Source organism: Balaenoptera ricei, chromosome 16 (assembly GCF_028023285.1).
Source record: "Balaenoptera ricei isolate mBalRic1 chromosome 16, mBalRic1.hap2, whole genome shotgun sequence".
Lineage (NCBI taxonomy): Eukaryota > Metazoa > Chordata > Mammalia > Artiodactyla > Balaenopteridae > Balaenoptera > Balaenoptera ricei.
Genome location: NC_082654.1, coordinates 33,038,466 through 33,056,599, shown reverse-complemented (window position 1 = coordinate 33,056,599; position 18,134 = coordinate 33,038,466). Strand labels below are relative to the sequence as shown.

The following is an 18,134-nucleotide window of genomic DNA, read 5'->3' as shown; positions in this document are numbered from 1 at the left end:
GTGAATTGAGAAGAAATTGAACAGCAAAATTGGCTTCAGAACTAGTATAAGAACTGAGGATTCCAACCCTAAATGAAACAAAAAGACAACCTACAGACTGGGAGAAAATATTTGCAAGCAATACGACTGACAAGGGGTTACTTCCCAAAATATGCAAACAGCTCATACAACTTAATATCAAAAACAACCCAATCAAAAAATGGGCAGAAGACCTAAATAGACATTTCTCCAAAGACAACATACATATGGCCAACAGGCACATGAATGGATGCTTAACATCATTAATTATTAGAGAAATGCAAATCAAAACTACAATGAGGCATCATCTCACACCAGTTAGAATGGCCATCATCAGAAAGTCTACAAAGAGGGACTTCCCTGGTGGCGCAGTGGTTGAGAATCCATCTGCCAATGCAGGGGACACGGGTTCAAGCCCTGGTCCAGGAAGATCCCACATGCCACGGAGCAACTAAGCCCATGCGCCACAACTACTGAAGCCTGTGCTCTAGAGCCCAAGCTCTGCAACAAGAGAAGTCACCACAATGAGAATCCCGTGCACCGCAATGAAGAGTAGACCCCGCTCACTGCAACTAGAGAAAGCCCGCATGCAGCAACGAAGACCCAACAACAAAAAGACCCAATGCAGCCAAAAATAAGTAAATTAAAAAAAAATTAAAAAAAAAAAAGTCTACAAAGAACAAATGCTGCAGAGGGTGTGGAGAAAAGAGAACCCTCCTACACTGTTGGTGGGAGAAAAGAGAACCCTCCTACACTGTTGGTGGGAGAATAGTGGAGGTTCCTTAAAAAACTAAAAATAGAGCTACCATATGATCCAGCAATCCCACTCCTGGGCATATATCTAGAAAAGATGAAAACTCGAATTCGAAAAGATACATGTACCCCAGTGTTCACTGCAGCAGTATTTACAATAGCCAAGACATGGAAACAACCCAAGTGCCCATCAACAGACGTTTGGTTTAAGAAGATGTGATACACACACACACACACACACACACACACACACCCCTGAATATTACTTAGCCATAAAAAAGAATGAAATAGTGCCATTTGCAGCAACATGGATGGACCTAGATAATATCATACTAAGTGAAGTAAGTCAGACAAATATTATATAATATCACTTACATGTGGAATCTGAAAAATAATACAAATGAATCTATTTACAAAACAGAAACAGTCATAGACACAGAAAACAAATTTATGGTTACCAAAGGGGAAAGGGGGGGAGGGATAAATTAAGAGTACAGAACAGATACACACCACCATATATAAAATAAATAAACAACAAAGATTTACTGTATAGCACAGGGAACTATATTCAGTATCTTGTAATAACCTATAATGGAAGAGAATCTGAAAAAAAAAAATATATATATATATATACACCACACACATATAAAAAACCAAATCACTTTATACATATAAATACCTGAAACTAACATAAGATTGTAAATCAACTATACTTCAGTTAAAAAAAAAAAGAACCGAGGGTTCCAAGCGGAAAAGATCCTCCGAGATCAGACAAGTTTGGAGCACATGGTATTTTCCAACAAGTCTGACTGTCAGCAACATCTAAAAATCAGGGGATTTCAGATGAAAAGCTTTCTGACTTCTGGTTTGATGAAATGAATCATCAGAAATGGGAATCCTAGGCCTGCATGTGGTGTCTGGCTGGAGCCAAGGAGTGGTTCCCCCTCTGGACGGGGCATGCACTGTCCAGCTGCCATGGGTCGCTCTCCTCCTCCTTGTCTGCACTCAGAGCTCTGTCCCTGAGTCCTTATCTTCCCTGCCACCTTTGGGCATGTGAGGTGGTAACTCGGGCCCTAGTCCCTCCCATTTTCCACCACAGACAACTGATCCCATCTCTTACTCTCTGTCCTCAAACCCAGTTCTCTACCATGGGCTGTGGGATTCCCAGTGTTTGTGGATTCATCTTCAAAGTGGGAGAGAGTCGACTCTGGGCCCCCTCTGCTGGGAAGATGCAGAGGATCCTTTGGATAAAGACTTAGAGGCAGCTGTGGCCAAAGGCGACAGGCCTCCCCAGCCCTAAGCAAGATGCTTAGACCTCTCCACCCCGGCCACCTGCAACCCTTCCTCTCCCCTGGGCAAGCCCACCTCTGCCTCTGCCCCAGATCTGACCCTGTTCTAACAGACACACATTTATATCCTCATGGACTTCTTTCTGTTATTTCTACTGGGCCACTTGAGGGAAAAAGGCAAACACTGCTTCACCCAAAACTGCATTCAGGTACTCTTCCCTTGCTCAGACCAAATGGCAATCATAAGCAGAAAGCCCAAACTATGAAAACTGAACAGTTTCTTGGGAAGCAGCAGAGCCGTCAAGGAAGGAAAATGGTCACTTCGAAGAAGACAGTGACCACGGAAACCAGGATAATAATAACATAGGTCTCGGTGAATACTCAATTGGTGTGTCAGACACAGTACTGGCATTTTACAGGTTACTTCTTATTTTACAACAGCCCTACAAGGCAGGTGGTATTACCCCCTTTTTAGAGATGAGGAAAATGAACACAGAAAGAACTGTGCTAAAGTAGACATTTTTCTCCCAGGGCTAGTGGCTGAACCTTCTGCCCGCTGCCTGCACGAGCCTGTCCTGGTGTGAAAAGCCTCTTCCAGGACTAGCCCAGAGCGGACCGCGTGGGCCTACTTACGCTCTGCCATTCGTCTCCTGCCCACTGGCTGCCGTCTTTGACTCCAAGGCGTTGTTGAAGTTGGAGATGTTTTCAGAGGAGTAGAGGCCAGCTGGGTTGTTGTACTGGTTTGTGATGACCCTGGGGGCAGGGCTGGAGGCAGGTGAGGCGGTAAAGGGCATGGCACTCCGGTTGTGGGCACTTCCTATGTGTAGGACCTCCTGCGGGCAGAGATCAGAGGACAAATCAGGGGGGTGTCCAATATGCACCCCTCGATGGACGGTACAGGCTGAGTGCCAGGGAGAGAGAGGTGTTCCAATGAGCTATGATGGCCCTGGCTCAATGCCAAACTAGCTGAGGGGCTCTGCCAAACCCACCTGACACAGGGCAAGACCCAGGACATTGCACGAGCCGGGCACGTGTGCAGTTTCATCTGCCAGCTCTGCCTCCTGGTTCTTCCCTGAGGCCCAGCAGAGCCTGATCTCCTGCTGGGTACCCCTGGGCAGGACACCCCCTGATGCCCTGGGCTGTCAGGATCCAAGTCAGAGCTGAAACACCCTTTCAGGGCACATTTCCAGAGGGATTAAGTACCAGGAAGAGAGGAACTGGCATCACTTCAGTGCAGAGCAGAAGATGATTAAAGGTGGAGACAAATTCCCCAGGAAGGAGCGGTTTAGAGAAGCAAGATAAGAGGGTTGTTGTGTCACCAGCGAAGCAGCTGCGGACTAGGCAGAGAAGCCTCAGTGCGCTGGCAGAAGGGGCTACGGGGAATGACTGATCTGGTGCTTTGTGTGGGAGAAGGCCAAGGCTGATCAGGTGGAAGGCTGGGGGATACCTGCTGCAGAGCGGTGCCCAGGGGGGAGCTGCAGGAGAGGACTTCGAGTTCCTCCTGTGCTCACTCCCCTCTTCCTGTAATCTGAGGAAGCGCCCTCCACCTCCATGCTGGACTGCCAGGACTTGGGAGGGTGATCACTACAGCTGCAACACCTAGGAGCTACTTTAAGAACACCCCCGAAAACTCCTTAAACTAACATGCGCTTTTTGAAAAAAATCACGGCTTTTCTGATGACTCAGTTAGCAAGATGCTTTCCGCATGGGTGTTCTGGTTCAAACCCTGCTCCCAGGGGAGAGCGTACTCTGTGCAGCCTACTAAACTCGATGTGCAGCCTACTAAACTCGATGTGCGTCCTATTTTCTGGCTCTCCCAGAAATCCTTCTGAATCCTGGACTCCTTGTTAACACCCAGGCCCAGAACGACTGCTCTTCCCTTTTTTTTTTTTCTCTCTTTCTTCACTAAACCTTCAAGTCTTCCACACTTTCTTAGAAAACGATGATGAAAACCACCAGCTTAATTCACTGTGTACTGACTTAAAAGACAACATGAAAATGTGTTTATGACGATTCAGATAGTTCTCTCTCTTCAACAAGTCGGAATCAGTGCGGTTTTACTGTATACATTACATTGAGCTGACTTTATCCACGTTGGACAAAAGCTCAGTACACACAGCTTGTTCACCAAAGGGGAAGTATAATTAGTTAAGAAAATAACTTCAGCAGTAATCAAAGAATGGTTAAGTACGTTCTACGGCACAACTACCCCAAGGAATAAGAAGTGGTCATTAACAGCAGCAGACTTCCCGAAGGGTGGCCTGGGACTCGGGCCCCCGTCAGTGGCTACCTTGCAGCTCTGTGGGGCAGGTGGACAGCGGCAGCCGGGATTGCAATTCTTCCCTCCTCTCTCCTTCCCCACAGCAATTCCTTAGGAGCATCTTAGGATGCTGAGCACCAGGGAAGAGCCCTCATATTTCTGTCTTGGCTCAGTTTTTTCCCTGTCGCTTCCTGCTCGGCTTTGGGCAAGTTATACTTCTTTCTTAGCCATTGCACAGTGCCCAGCACACAGCAGACAGTCAACCAGTGTCATTCCCTTCTCCTTCCTTAGAAACACATTTTCAGTTAGAATGGAAGTCAGTAGAAAATGCAGGTTGGAAATTCTGATTTTTTACTTTATAGAGAGTCTCCTAAGAATGTATCTGTTTTGTATATAAAAGGAGTATATCTAACCCCATGTGAATTACTGGTCTTTCCAGAAGTCAGGCAGTTAATTCAGGGCCTGCCTTTTGGAAGGGATGATGTCATTGTTTGGGCTTTGTATTTATGTCTCCAAGGAAACTCAATAATGAGGAAATATAAACTAGGTGTGTAACTACACTGACCTCAGATAAGCTGGGGTGTGGGCTAGCCTTACATGAATGAACAAATCCTTTAATTACAGATGAACTCTGCTCTTACTCATTCCTCTATTTGAGAATGACTGGAAGTGGAAGATTTTGGAAAAATGAGAGGCGGGAAGTTTTTCATATGAACAAAGAATTACTGGAATCAAAAGAAATGTATAGTCAAGTTAGATGTTAAAGTATTGGAGATTTTAATCTGAAGAAAATTACCTTCAAAAGATTAATATACGTAGTCAGATTATATGTTTAAGATGAAAATTCAAGTATAATACATATAAAAAGTATAACTAAAATGTAAGCATTGCCTTACTGAAGTGAAAACTAGGATTTTAGATAGACCACATTAAAACAAAATCATTCCTTATATATTATAAAACATATAAGGACTTAACACATTCAAACAACATTTATAGTAAATTTAATGAAATGGCTGAGAACTCCCTAGGAAATTGGAATTGACTGTGGCATGTTTTAAATTAGTTTGCACAACTGCCAGTTTGTAAACTGAATGCCATTTCATGAACTTTCTTTCCTTAGAGGGGCTGTACAGAATAATATGGTCATGTCAGTTTTGAAATGCCAGATGCAAAATGATCCTTAAAGTGACTCTTAGGACTAAGTATTATTTTTATTATATTAATGGGAAAAATTTTGTGGGACTGCATTTCTGACATTTTAATGGAAGACATTTGAGAAAATACCATTCACATACAACCACTCAATTTACCCACACTAATGTACCCAGTGAGTTCAATTTCATACAAGTTTCTGTTTTAGGTATAAAAGATAACTAGCTATATGTTGTCTTTTGATTATATCTCAATACACCATAAAAATGAAACAGTGTCCCAAATTTTGGAAAAAGAAAATTAAAGTTCACATCTTCAATTGGGACTAAATGTATAACAATCACAAACCAGGCTAAAAGAAGTTTACAAAAGCCATTATCGACTTACCTACTAACATACCACTAACAACTCATTAATTTATCCAAGAGACACACTTTGTGAAAAGTAGCATATCAGGTGTGAGGAATTTTACAAAGATGTTCTAAACATTCTTCTCTACGTTTCTCCCCTTGTTTCTAAAGACTACCCATTCATTGTAGATAATTTAGGAGATGTAGTTAAAGAAGAAATACCATCACTTATAATCTATTATGTACAAATATGGGATCTCAGGACAGTCTCCCGTCCAGGAAATTCTATTTGGCCAACAAATTGTGCATTGACTCCCTATCACATTTTCCAACATGAACTACCACTTTATTTTAGTAATTTTAAGATCTCACTGTAAGAAAACTAGAGATTCCCATCCTAAGGCTCTTGGAAACCAGGCAGTAGGACCCGGGACCCGGGGTGGGGCGGGGAATGTCTGGGTTTACTACTAAATTCCCTTGTAGTTCCTCTAGGCTCTAGGCCTCAGGACCCAAACTTCTTTTCGTCCCTGGCATGATTCATTTGCATCTGCAATCCATAATGAGCTGAGTCAGCACCCCTATTTTGCCGTGGTTCTGCCACCCTATACTGCACAGGAAAGCTTCCGCCCGCTTCCCGTATCCCCTTCCTACCCGCTGTGTCCAGCCCAGGCCCTGGCGTCACTGCCCTGGGGTTTTCCAAACCCTTCCTCCCGCAGTTCCCTTACGGGAAGAACCAAACAAGAGCCAGGTCCCAGCAGTGTCAGCGGAGGGCCCTCCCACTGCGTCCTATCCCCTGCCTCCAGGGCAGGAAAAACGCGAGTGTGCCCAGCTGTGTCAAAAGCAGAAAGGCCTCTGGGTGCTGAGAGCAAGGGCCATGGTGGGCAAGTACTTACTTGGGGTTCAGAGGCTAAATTCATCCTGTATGGGTGACGTTTCCCTTCCTCTGTCACCAGAGGAGACCAGATTTTCTGTTCAGATCTGCAACAGATTGACAAAGCTGTTGTTTCATGCATGCTAAATAAATAATAGATACTAAAAACGGAGTGGGAAAGTGTCCCCTCTTGCCCGGCTGCTAGCCTCTGAACTAGCACTCTGCCCCCGCCTTCCCCTCCATTTTGCTATCAGTGTGTGATTTTCGGAAGCACCAACCTCATGACATCATGTCTGATGGCTGTGTGCGCTCAGCCCTGAGGGATTTCCCAAGCTGCTGTCATTCTTCCAGCCTCATCCTCCCCCACTGCGCTCTGTACCGCTGACCCAGCCACACCGGCCTCCTCCGTGCTCCTGAGCGTGCCTGATGCCGCCCCACCTCCGCTCAGGACGGGGCGAGCTCCTCTATCTCATCCCGTGTTCCCGATCCAGACCAGATAACCAACTTGTTCGTGAAGTGCGTCTGGACCAAACAAAAGCGATGCCTCCTTTTCTGAGCTTGGAGAGGATTTCCTTGTACCATTCACACAGCAACTCTCTAGGTCTTGTCTCAGTTTTCATTAGTGTAGCATTTTTTCACTCTTACGGGTAAAGAATATTTGTACTTATCCTTATATTGTCAGAGTGCCCAGCACAGGGCCAGATATATACAAGATGGAGCTATTCAATGTGTTGGTAAATGGATCAAAAAAATCAGTTAATCTGTAATGAATGAATGTCTTGAAGGAGAAGATGTGGACTGAGATAGAAATGGAGACAAGAATGAGGGATGAATGTGCTTTTGAGAGGATAGTAATAAAATGGTGCACCTCCCATGGGGGTAGGGCTCTGAAGTGTACAAGATGGTTTTCATTTCATTATACCGATTTCACTACCTCAAAGTTTTGGTTAGTTGTGTTAGGTCAAATGAAAATGCAAATATCTTAGAGAAAGATGCCCACACTATGAGGAGTACTGTGAAAATTAGAGAGAAAAATGAGCAACCTGAAATTTCAATTCCACAGACCTTCTGCCTGCCTACACCGTACAAGGCACTGAGCTGGGTGGGTAGGGGATCCTGAAATAGGTGAGGTAGTCCCTGCCCACAAGCAGCTTCCAGTCAACCAGAAATGAGCGAGTGTTTCCACGGGCCTCACCTGGTTACTGTGAGAGTCATGCTGTCTGTGCAGCCCTTGATTTTGTTCTGAGCTTCCAAGTGCGTCATATTGCTGGTGTTTTCCCCATCGATGGCTGTGATTACATCTCCAACACATAAATTAGCTGTAGCAGCCTTGCTTCCGGGAGTGACCTGGAAAAAAGGAGAGAGCTGGCTTAGTTACCATCTGTCTCCAAGGAAACCACTGGGTAAGTTACCACTGGATTAAGTATTCACTAATGTGGATCAAAGCATTTAAAAAAAGGAAAGAAGCCTAAAATCATAAGTTTCAATAATAATGATCCTTTATGGTTATGTAATACATTATGGTTTACAATGAGTTCTTTTCTATATACCATCTTATTGGATCCTTACAATAACCTTGTGAAAAAGGAAGGCTAGTATCAGTCCCCATATTGGTCCCCATTTTAGAGACCAAGAAACTGAGGTTTAGAAAGATCTGTGACTTACCTGGGATCACCCAACTGATATAGTACTGTATTACTAGTCATCCAACTATCAATAGTATAATACAGAGCCAGGACTCAAACCCTAAAGCAGACCCAATGTTCTTCCCACTGTCTCTTGCTGCTTCCCTAAAATAAGTCACCAATTTAAAAAAACACACACTTAGAGAACATTATGTACAGAAACATCCTATTTCTATAAAAATCTTAACAATTAATATGCTATTTACACACACAAAAAAATTGAGACACTGCATACCAAACTGTTCACAGTATTACATTTCTGTAATGTTTTTGGTTTATACAATGAGCTTGAATTACTTTTGTAATTGAAAAAAGCAACAAGGAATATTTTAAAATACAACAGTATAGGTTTATACTGGTTCATTTCCTCCCAGCCAGGAAACTATTAGGGTTAGACCCTTTGGGTGGCTGATTTTCTACAGGCCAATGCTTCTAAAACCAGTGGTTCCAAATTTATGGGCAACAAATGCTTGGGGGAAGCCAGCCAATGACTGCAATGGGTCATCAAATTCATCTGCCTACTGAGCATTACATGTGACCTGAATAAATATCAAGCTTCACGTGGAGAGGTACAACTATCTTTCAAGTGAATACAGACGCTATTGTGATGAACAAAGTATGAACTCATTTTGAAGTAGTACTAACCTCAGAGATGTTTTTTACTATTAGGTATTTTCTAAACCAAGGTATACTAAAAATAGGACCATCATCCCAAGGTCAGTCCATGACTTTGACATTAGAAGACCTTCCTTGATGAGAAGTCCAAGCCCTCCAGGAGCAGAGTATGCCCAGACTCTCAGCACCCACAGGGTTCTGGCCTCACCTTGGAGAAGGCCCTTGACCCCTGGGAGCCCAGTGAAGAAGATCTTATGAACATTTGAGGGTCTCCGTAAGGCTGAACCACAGGTAAGAGGCCTTTCAAGACATCAAATCAGGACACAAGGCTTATGTGCTGAGCCTCCGTATCTGATGCAGTTTTCAGCAGGCAGTTTCCAATCAGCCGTTGCCAAACAGAAAACACTGACCCTTCTGAGGTGGGCTAGTGTGATGGCTGCTGTCATGGCCATCCCCCCCATCAGTGCGCTACCCCCACAAAATAAGGGGTGGATGACTTGATCCTTGAGGTTCCTTCCGGTTCAGACATGCTATGACTTTATCAGGCAAAACTCTCCTGGAATGTAGCAGGATGTGGAAACCAGTGCAGAGATCCTGACCTCCTAACCTTCCTTTCTGGCTTTCCCATCATCTGTTTACCAGAGATCTGGCCTTTAGAAAACAAAAGCCCCCAATCCAAGGTCCGGATCTTCTTCTAATGTAGCCACTGGGAAAAGATATTTTATACAGGCGAGTGTAGGCCGCACTCTTTTCAGTTGACTTCGGGGAGTTAGTTCTGAGTCACCCAGTATGTGCCATAAAGACAAATTCCTCTCATTTTCTGCCCGTCTTCCGGAGAAGACTGACCTGGTGTGACTTCATGTATATTTCGCTTTTTCTAAAGAACAACACAGACCCCTTGTTTTACAAATGGCCCTAAGCATCACTTTATTTGGGATGAGCCATGGTTCTGGGTTGGCAAACTCCGTCTCCAGGGAGAACAGCCTGATTGAACTCATTTATCATGACCAACTCTCATGGTCTTAAAGAGAAGTCCCCTTGGATAAAATCCAGAATCACTAATGAAGTTCCTCAGGACTGTGTCATTCCCCTACTAAGCTCTAGCTACAGGGGCCTTCCTTACTTCTTTCCCGCCTCAGGGCCTTAGCACCTGCTGTAGCCACTACCTGATTAACTTCTTGGCTTAAATGACCCTTCTCACAGAAGACTTTCCTGAACCCTCCAATCTAAGTTAGATCCCTTGTCAACCTTCCCCCTGCACCACCCCCCACCCCGTCTACATTTTCATACACTCTCTTCTTCACGGCACTTGTCAATTAGGTTTGTAAATCGATTCTGTGGGTTTGTTTACATAATGCTTGAGAGCCTACTAAACAGTAAGGTGTGTGAGAGCAGGATTTGTCTGCCTTTTGCACTGTGGTATCCCCAGTGCCTAGCAGTGACTGGCACATAGTAGGTGCTCAATAAATATTTGTCTGATGAGTGACTGAATCCAAAATATCTAGCGGTTGTTAAATATGTAATCATGCTGCTTCATTCCATCCTTTAAAAAAATGACTATATCAAAAGGAATCAAATAATCACTTTCCCCAGCATTGCTATCCTGGACTGTCACCACTCACAAAACTAAAATGAGGAGATGGGGGCGGTGGAGTGCAGAAAGCTTGAGAAAATGAAAAGAGAAATTTCCTTTTACTTTCATATGCTCAGCTGCTAAGAACGCTGGAATTTCCAGCATTTGGTTCAAACTCTCTTGGAGGTGAGGCATTTCTGCTAAGTACATCCCGACAGATCCTGGACAAGTTAGAACCAGTCTTAAGAGCCCTGAGTCTGAGTAGTCAAGGCCTGGCCATCCTATCTTTTGGTCTGATTCTTTTTTTTTAAGCCAAATTAATGGGGAGCCAAAGGAAATCTCAGAAAGTTATAAGACAACATCATCAGGTGGGACTCAGATGGAATCACACATAAATAAAGTCCACATTCTTTTATGAGCTGTCTATTTCTGGGGGGAAAATGGATTTAAACAAATTATGGGATTTGCCTTTTACAAAGCCCTTTCACATACATTCTCCTAGTTGAGATAATAATGATGATGACCTCACCACCAACATGTAAGATAATTTTACAGATGAGGAAATTGAAACTCGGAAAAGCTGTGACTGACTCAAGTTCACACAGCTAAAGGTTGGAGCCTGAACTTGAAACCAGATCCCCTCATTCCAAATTCCATTCCCCTTCTGCTTTACCACAATGCCACAAGCAGAGGCTCCAAACCCAACTGTCAGAGCCAAAGAGAAATCCAGAATTAAGCAGACTCATCTGTTGTGGCCTTCAACACAGGGAACTGGAGTGTCGCAAACTCCTGCCAAGGCCTGGGTGCCACTCGCCATCCGTCAGACAACCATCTCCATTGGTCTATGCTGAGCTGGGGCCCAGTAACACCTCCCCTTATAAAATACTCAAGTCAGAACTGAAAAGCCCTCAGGACAGAAGGCCTGTGTCTCCAACTCTGGTTAGTTCCCATCATGAATGGAGGACTCCAATCCTTACTGCACACTAACTATTCATCACAATCATAGCAGTATTTATCAGTTAATGAGTGCTAATTATGGTCAAACACTGTTTGGCAAGGGTTAATTTCCCAGTCCTCCTGAGATACTATCAGGTAGCCAACATTATTTGCATCATCATGGAGAAGGAAGTGGTGGAACAGGGGTTGACAGCTGGTGAGTGGCGGGCTGTGCGGCTCCGAGGTCCGTCCACCTAACCCAGTATGCCCCGCTGTCTGTTCTGATTTCCTCCTGACCGTCAAATTCCATCAGAACCGGCTCAGAATGGAGTCAGCTTCAGTTTCTAAAACAAGTCCTATACTCTCCTCCAAAGAGACAGGCCCATTAATTAGTTCAATGGACATTCTCAAAAACCCTCTTCCAGCTTTCTTCCCCAGAGACCATACAACTTGATCACACAACTCTCGATGCCTGAGAATAAATGGGGTTAGGCACAATTTCCGCTAATGAACAATCTGCCATCTTCTGCAGAATTCACTCATGTCTCTCTCACCCTTTGCCCCCGCAGGCAGACACTTTGCTCAGAGGCCAATCTGTACATCCACCCTATACTGCATCATTAAAGCCTGTGCACTGCCGTCAGACTTCTAAACACAAAAGAAGGTTCATAGGATTTCACTTCTAAATGGCGCAGAATAGGACTATGATGTGGCTCTCCCACTTTCTTCGATTTACATCTAAATAACTAAATATTTCTTTTATACAAAACTGGATGCATACCCACTGGCCACAGCAAATGAAAAGATGACTTTCTCCCTCTGTATTATGGCATATACCTATTTTATCCCTCCTCTGTTACCTCCTTCTTTCATTCATTCACTCATCAGATAGACATTCCTTAAGTCTGTTCTCAAAGACAGTGTAGCTTATTAAGATGTGGCTACTGAAGTTAGATGACCAGGGTTCAAGTCCCGTCTCTGGTGCTTGTGAGCTAAGTACCCTTGGGGGGGATGTTTCACCTCTGTGTGCCTCACTCTTCTCACCTATGAAACAGGGGTGATAAACAGTCCAGGCATCGAAAGGCTGTTGTGAAGATTACATGAAATGATTCAGGCAGAGCACACTGTCAAGTTCACAGTCTCCTGGGGCAGACAGGTATGTACACCAGCTGATGCTAGAAACAAGTAAAGAGGCAATGGGAGCCTAAAGGTGGAATCAGGGAAGGCTCCCTGGAGGAGGCATTGCTTAAAACTGTGCAAAGGCACTACAGGAGGCAGAAAAGAGCATGCCAACTTACAGGAATAGCACGTGGACTGGCATAGATAAAACACAGGAAGTGAAGGGAGAGGAAGGGGAGGAGTCTGGAGATGTAAAAATAGACCAGGCTGTAAGAGTTCTGTCATTTTCTTTTTAACAAGACTGTACTTTATCTGGAAAACAATGGGGAACAACAAAGGAATTTAAACATAGCCTCTGACTCAACTGCCCAGTTACTGCCAAGAAACAACCACTGAGCCCTAGCTCTGTTGAGATTAAGGTGACTGCATTTGTCAGATATTCCCTAATGGCAGCTGAGAGAAGCAGACCCATTCGAGGGGTCGACAATTCAGCCTCTAGGACAGCCATTCTGAGGCTGGCTTCCCCTAGAGGACTTGTCCAAAGGCACTTCCACTTAAAATTACGTGTTTGATTGACAGCCAGATTGGGTTCCTTTAATTCCCTAAGCTCAAGATTGAAAGCTGGAGGAGGCCCATGAAATGAATCCAGTCTACAATCTTGGCTTTTCAAAATTTAAATTACTCTGCCCCCTTTAGCTGAGGCAGACACTCTCCATTTTGTCAGTTCTCACCATGCTCTACTGCCCCCAACACAGAAACCTGGGACCAGCTGCCATTTAGCATCTTTCTTGCAGCTGTTAATTTTTCCACTACCTCACCCTCGAGTCAAAACTCTTTTATGTTGTCTCCGAACCCCTTCATGCAAATGTGCTTGTGACCACTGGCTTAGTTAAAAAATTATATGCAGAAATGTTTTATGAGTAGGACTACAAGACACCCTGGTTTGCCCAGGACGGCAACAGATTTTCCCAGCTTAATTATCAAAAGCACCCCATTTCATTTTCAACAGTGTTCCAGTCTGGATGATAAATTGTATTGCCACTCTTTTGACAGAGATAGGGGTTTTAACCAAATACTTGTCAAACAGTTTAAACAGTTCTGAAGCAGCCTCACCCCACCCCAAGGGAAAAACTGTCCCTGTTCAAAGGTTCTCTGACTTTAATCTGCAGACAGGAATACAGGTCAATCTCCTGAATGTTCACAGAACATTGTTAACCTTGACCCTTGGAATTGGCATCTAAACTTCAGACCAGAAATTGACCCAGCTCACCAATAACTCAGGGGGAAACTGACATTGGCAAGGATGAGGCAATGGTTCCCAAACAAGTTGGTCGTCAGATCCCCTCAGGTTTTAAAAATATAAATAGATCTCTACATCCCACTTCAGATCTACTGAGGGGAGTCTACACCATCGGTCCCCAACCTTTTTGGCACCAGGGACCGGTTTTGTGGAAGACAATTTTTCCACGGACGGGGTGGGCGGGGTTGGTTCAGGCAGTAATGCGAGCGATGGGGAGCGATGGGGAGCGGCAGATGAAGCTTCACTTGCTCGCCCGAGGCTCACATCCTGCTGTGCGGCCCGGTTCCTAACAGACTGCAGACAGTTACTGGTCCGAGGACCGGGGGTTGGGGACCCCTGGTCTACACAGTGGGACCCAGGAATCTTTATTTTTTAAAGCTTCCCAGAAAATTCTGACGCTCACTAGGTTTGGGAACATCAAGGGAGATGCTGACCAGCCTTCCCCCCAAAGTTCTCCCTGAATGAAGTTAACCAGGTAAACAAAAACTAATTAGGATCTAAGATCTCAGCGCCTCCAGAGACAACTTCAAGGCTTACATTCTATTAAAATACATAGAAGGTCCTTAAAAGAAACATCCAGGGACTTCCCTGAAGGTCCAGTGGTTAAGACTCTGCGCTTCCACTGCAGCGGGTATGGGTTCCATCCCCGGTAGGAACTAAGATCCCACAAGCCATCCATGGGGCGAGGCCAAAAACAAAAAAGAAACATCCATTAGAATAGTATTTTCCTATCTCTTACCAAAACAAAGAAAGAAAAATCCCCTACACCACTGGTCAACGTCCTTGAATGCAAATGGAGTATTGCAGAAGTTATTTCATTCCAGATGCCTAAATAACTTAACATGGTTCCTATTTTGCCTCTGCCAGAAAACTCACAGCTAAATATAGTATGCAATTACAGAAACCACCTGATTGAAAGGTCCTGGCACATCTCTTTCTTCTTCCATGTTCCAAATTTTTAACTTATTGATTGACTGGCTGCGTTGGGTCTTCCATGGCTATGCGCAGGCTTTCTCTAGTTGCTGAGGGCTTCTAATTGTGGTGGCTTCTCCCGTTGCGGAGCACAGGCTCCAGGCGTGCAGGCTTCAGCAGTTGTGGCACACGGGCTCAGTAGTTGTGGCTCATGGGCTCTAGAGAGCAGGCTCAGTAGTTGCGGCACACAGGCTTAGTTGCTCCGCGGCATGTGGGATCCTCCCGGACCAGGGCTCGAACCCGTGTCCCGTGCATTGGCAGGCGGATTCTGAACCACTGCGCCACCAGGGAAGCCCCCAATTTTTTGCTGCATCTTATGGTGTGTGTTCTTTTATTTGAAATTTTGTAGCCATGTATTTTGGTGCTATAAATCACCTTACAAGTTGGGTGTATTAATATTAAATAATGATAACTTAGTAATTTTTAACATTATACAAACAAGACTGGAATAAAGAAATTTGGAATTCAAGTTCAATCTCAGTGCCATGTACCTTTAGGGACAACCTCCTTTGAACTAATGGCCGTGTCCAAGTATTTAGGTATAAAATTTTTTTTAAAATAAATTTATTTATTTATTTAATTTTTGGCTGTCTTGGGTCTTCGTTTCTGTGTGAGGGCTTTCTACAGTTGCGGCAAGTGGGGGCCACTCTTCATCATGGTGCGCGGGCCTCTCACTGTCGCGGCCTCTCCCGTTGCGGAGCGCAGGCTCCAGATGCGCAGGCTCAGTAGTTGTGGTTCACGGGCTTAGTTGCTCCGCGGCACGTGGGATCTTCCCAGACCAGGGCTCGAACCCGTGTCCCCTGCATTGGCAGGCGGATTCTTAACCACTGCGCCACCAGGGAAGCCCAATTTTTTAAAAAAAAATAAACTTATTTATTTATGGCTGCATTGGGTCTTTGTTGCTGCGTGCGGGCTTTCTCTAGTCGCGGTGGGCGGGGCCTACTCTTCACTGTGGTGCGCAGGCTTCTCATTGCAGTGGCTTCTCTTGTTGGGGAGCACAGGATCTAGGTGCATGGGCTTCAGTAGTTGTGGCACACGGGCTCAGTAGTTGTGGCTTAGTGGGCTCTAGAGCGCAGGCTCAGTAGTTGTGGTGCACCAGCTTCCTTGTTCCGCAGCACGTTGGATCTTCCTAGACCAGGGCTTGAACCCACGTCCCCTGCATTGGCAGGTGGGTTCTTAACCACTGCGCCACCAGGGAAGTCCCTATTTAGGTATAAATTTAAACGACTCTGAGCTGGATGACAAAGCTGAGCCCCGCCCTGCAGTATGCCATTTAGATGTGGAATTTGAACTCTCCTTAGTCAGACTTCTGACTCAGTTTGTTTGTGGGCCCAGGCTATGGCACAGACTTTGAAGCCACATTATAGACACAGAAGCTGTATGAGCTTATGCAGTTGGCTTGAAAACCCCAAGAATGTTTCAAAATGTTCTTGGTTACTCTATAACCGTTTTCTTAAGAAAATGAGGCAATAAAGTAGTTCAGGTCCAAGTAGCTGAGCTGTGCAGTAATCCAGCTTCACTTCGCACTCGGTGCAAAAGGAAGCTATTAACGCTAAGGGGTGGCCGATCAAAGAGACTTATTGCTCTCTTAGTCTGAAAGACCAACCATCATTTCTTAGGTAGGAATAGAATTAAAAAGCAGATAGCAAAGTAGAATACCCTGACTAATTGATCAAGAAGTCATCAGTCTCTCAAAAGTCCCTATACAAGTCCCAGTGAATCCCGTGTGCTTTTAAACAGCCCCAATAACAGCCACCCATAACCCAAATCCTAACCGTTCACTAAACACATAACCTTGGGCAGTTACACTCTCCATTGCTTCAGTTTCTTCATTTATCAAATAAAATTTATAATAGGGTCAACTTCATTTGTTGTTGGATTAAATGAGATTTCATTTGTAGAGTTTAGAACAATGTCTGGCCCATAATAAGCACTCAATACACAGTAGCTACCATTAATATATTTTTTTAATAGTACCACTGTATCCCGACACCTTCTATGTGTTAGCCATAGTGCTAAGCTCTCTCTAGACATCATCTTACTCCTCACTACAACCTTTGAAGACAAGGACTATTATTCCCGCTTTACAAATGAGAGCACTGAGGTTTCAGAGGCTAACCCTGCCTGAGGACATACAGCTAATACAGGGACAAGACAAGGTTTGAACCTAGATCAGGCTGATACCGAGACTTCATTTTCCCATGACATCAAGATAGCTTTAATTCTTGATTTGCTGCATTAAAAATAAGGCAGAAAGTACAAAGCAGTGACATCCAAATAGTTCACCATGACATGGTAATTTGATTTTTAAAAATGCTACGTGAATGGAAAAAAGTCTGAAAAGTTTTGCAGCAAACCGTTAAACAGTGTTTATCTCTGAGAAGTAAGATTGGGGAAAGGTGTTGGAAGGCTTTTACCTTGGGCTGTCCACATTTTTATATTATTTGATCTTTTATAATAAGCACAAGGGTTGTTAATGTAAGCTTTTTATTGAGGCATAACACTCATACAGAAAGGACACGAATTGTAAATAAACAGCTGGATGGATTCTCACAAAGAAAGCGCACCCATGGAATCAGCACCAAATAAAGAAACAGAACATTAGCTGAACTTCCAAAGGCCCCTCGTGCCTCCTTCCCATCACTAACCTCCTGGCAAAGGTTACTGTGATCCCACCTTTTAACACTATAGATTAATTTTGCCTGATTAATCATATATAACTGCAATGATGTGGTATTTATGCTTTATGTCTGGCTTCTTTCTCTCAACATCATATGTCTGCCTGTCTGATTCGTGCCATTGTGCATGGTTGTAATTCCTTCATTCTCACGGCTGCAGTGTTTCATATCATTATTTATATGTTTATAAATACATTTATATATACCACCATTTATTTCTCCATTCCACTGTTGTTAGACACTTGAATTGTTCCGAGTTTGGGGCTATCGTGAATAGTGCTGCTTTGAAGATTCTTGACATGTCTTTTGGTGCCATGCGGACACATTTCTATTGAGCAGTTAACTAGGAGAATTGTTGGGTCATAGGGTCTGATCACGTACAGCTGTGGAAGTGTAAGTATTTTTATTTTTATATAATTTTTTTTAAAGAAATGGATGTAAATCATTGCTGCATCACCTGAATTTATCTGTATGCATTTGACAACTTTATCCTATATAGGTCATACCTATGTCCTTATCTTCTTATCTGGTATGACATGAGTAGTCATACCTATTAAAAT

At 44.0% G+C, this 18,134-nt stretch overlaps 1 protein-coding gene across 1 annotated transcript in view; it reads right to left on the bottom strand.

Moving 5' to 3' along the window:
• PDLIM1 (PDZ and LIM domain 1) overlaps positions 1-18,134 on the bottom strand; it is a 47,096-nt gene that overhangs the window by 22,861 nt on the left and 6,101 nt on the right. The window contains exons 2-4 of the mRNA XM_059899857.1: positions 7,892-8,043; positions 6,719-6,803; positions 2,694-2,893 (exon numbers count right to left, since the gene is read on the bottom strand). Of these exons, the coding sequence (XP_059755840.1) occupies positions 2,694-2,893; positions 6,719-6,803; positions 7,892-8,043 (437 nt within the window). The remainder of the gene's footprint in view (positions 1-2,693; positions 2,894-6,718; positions 6,804-7,891; positions 8,044-18,134) is intronic.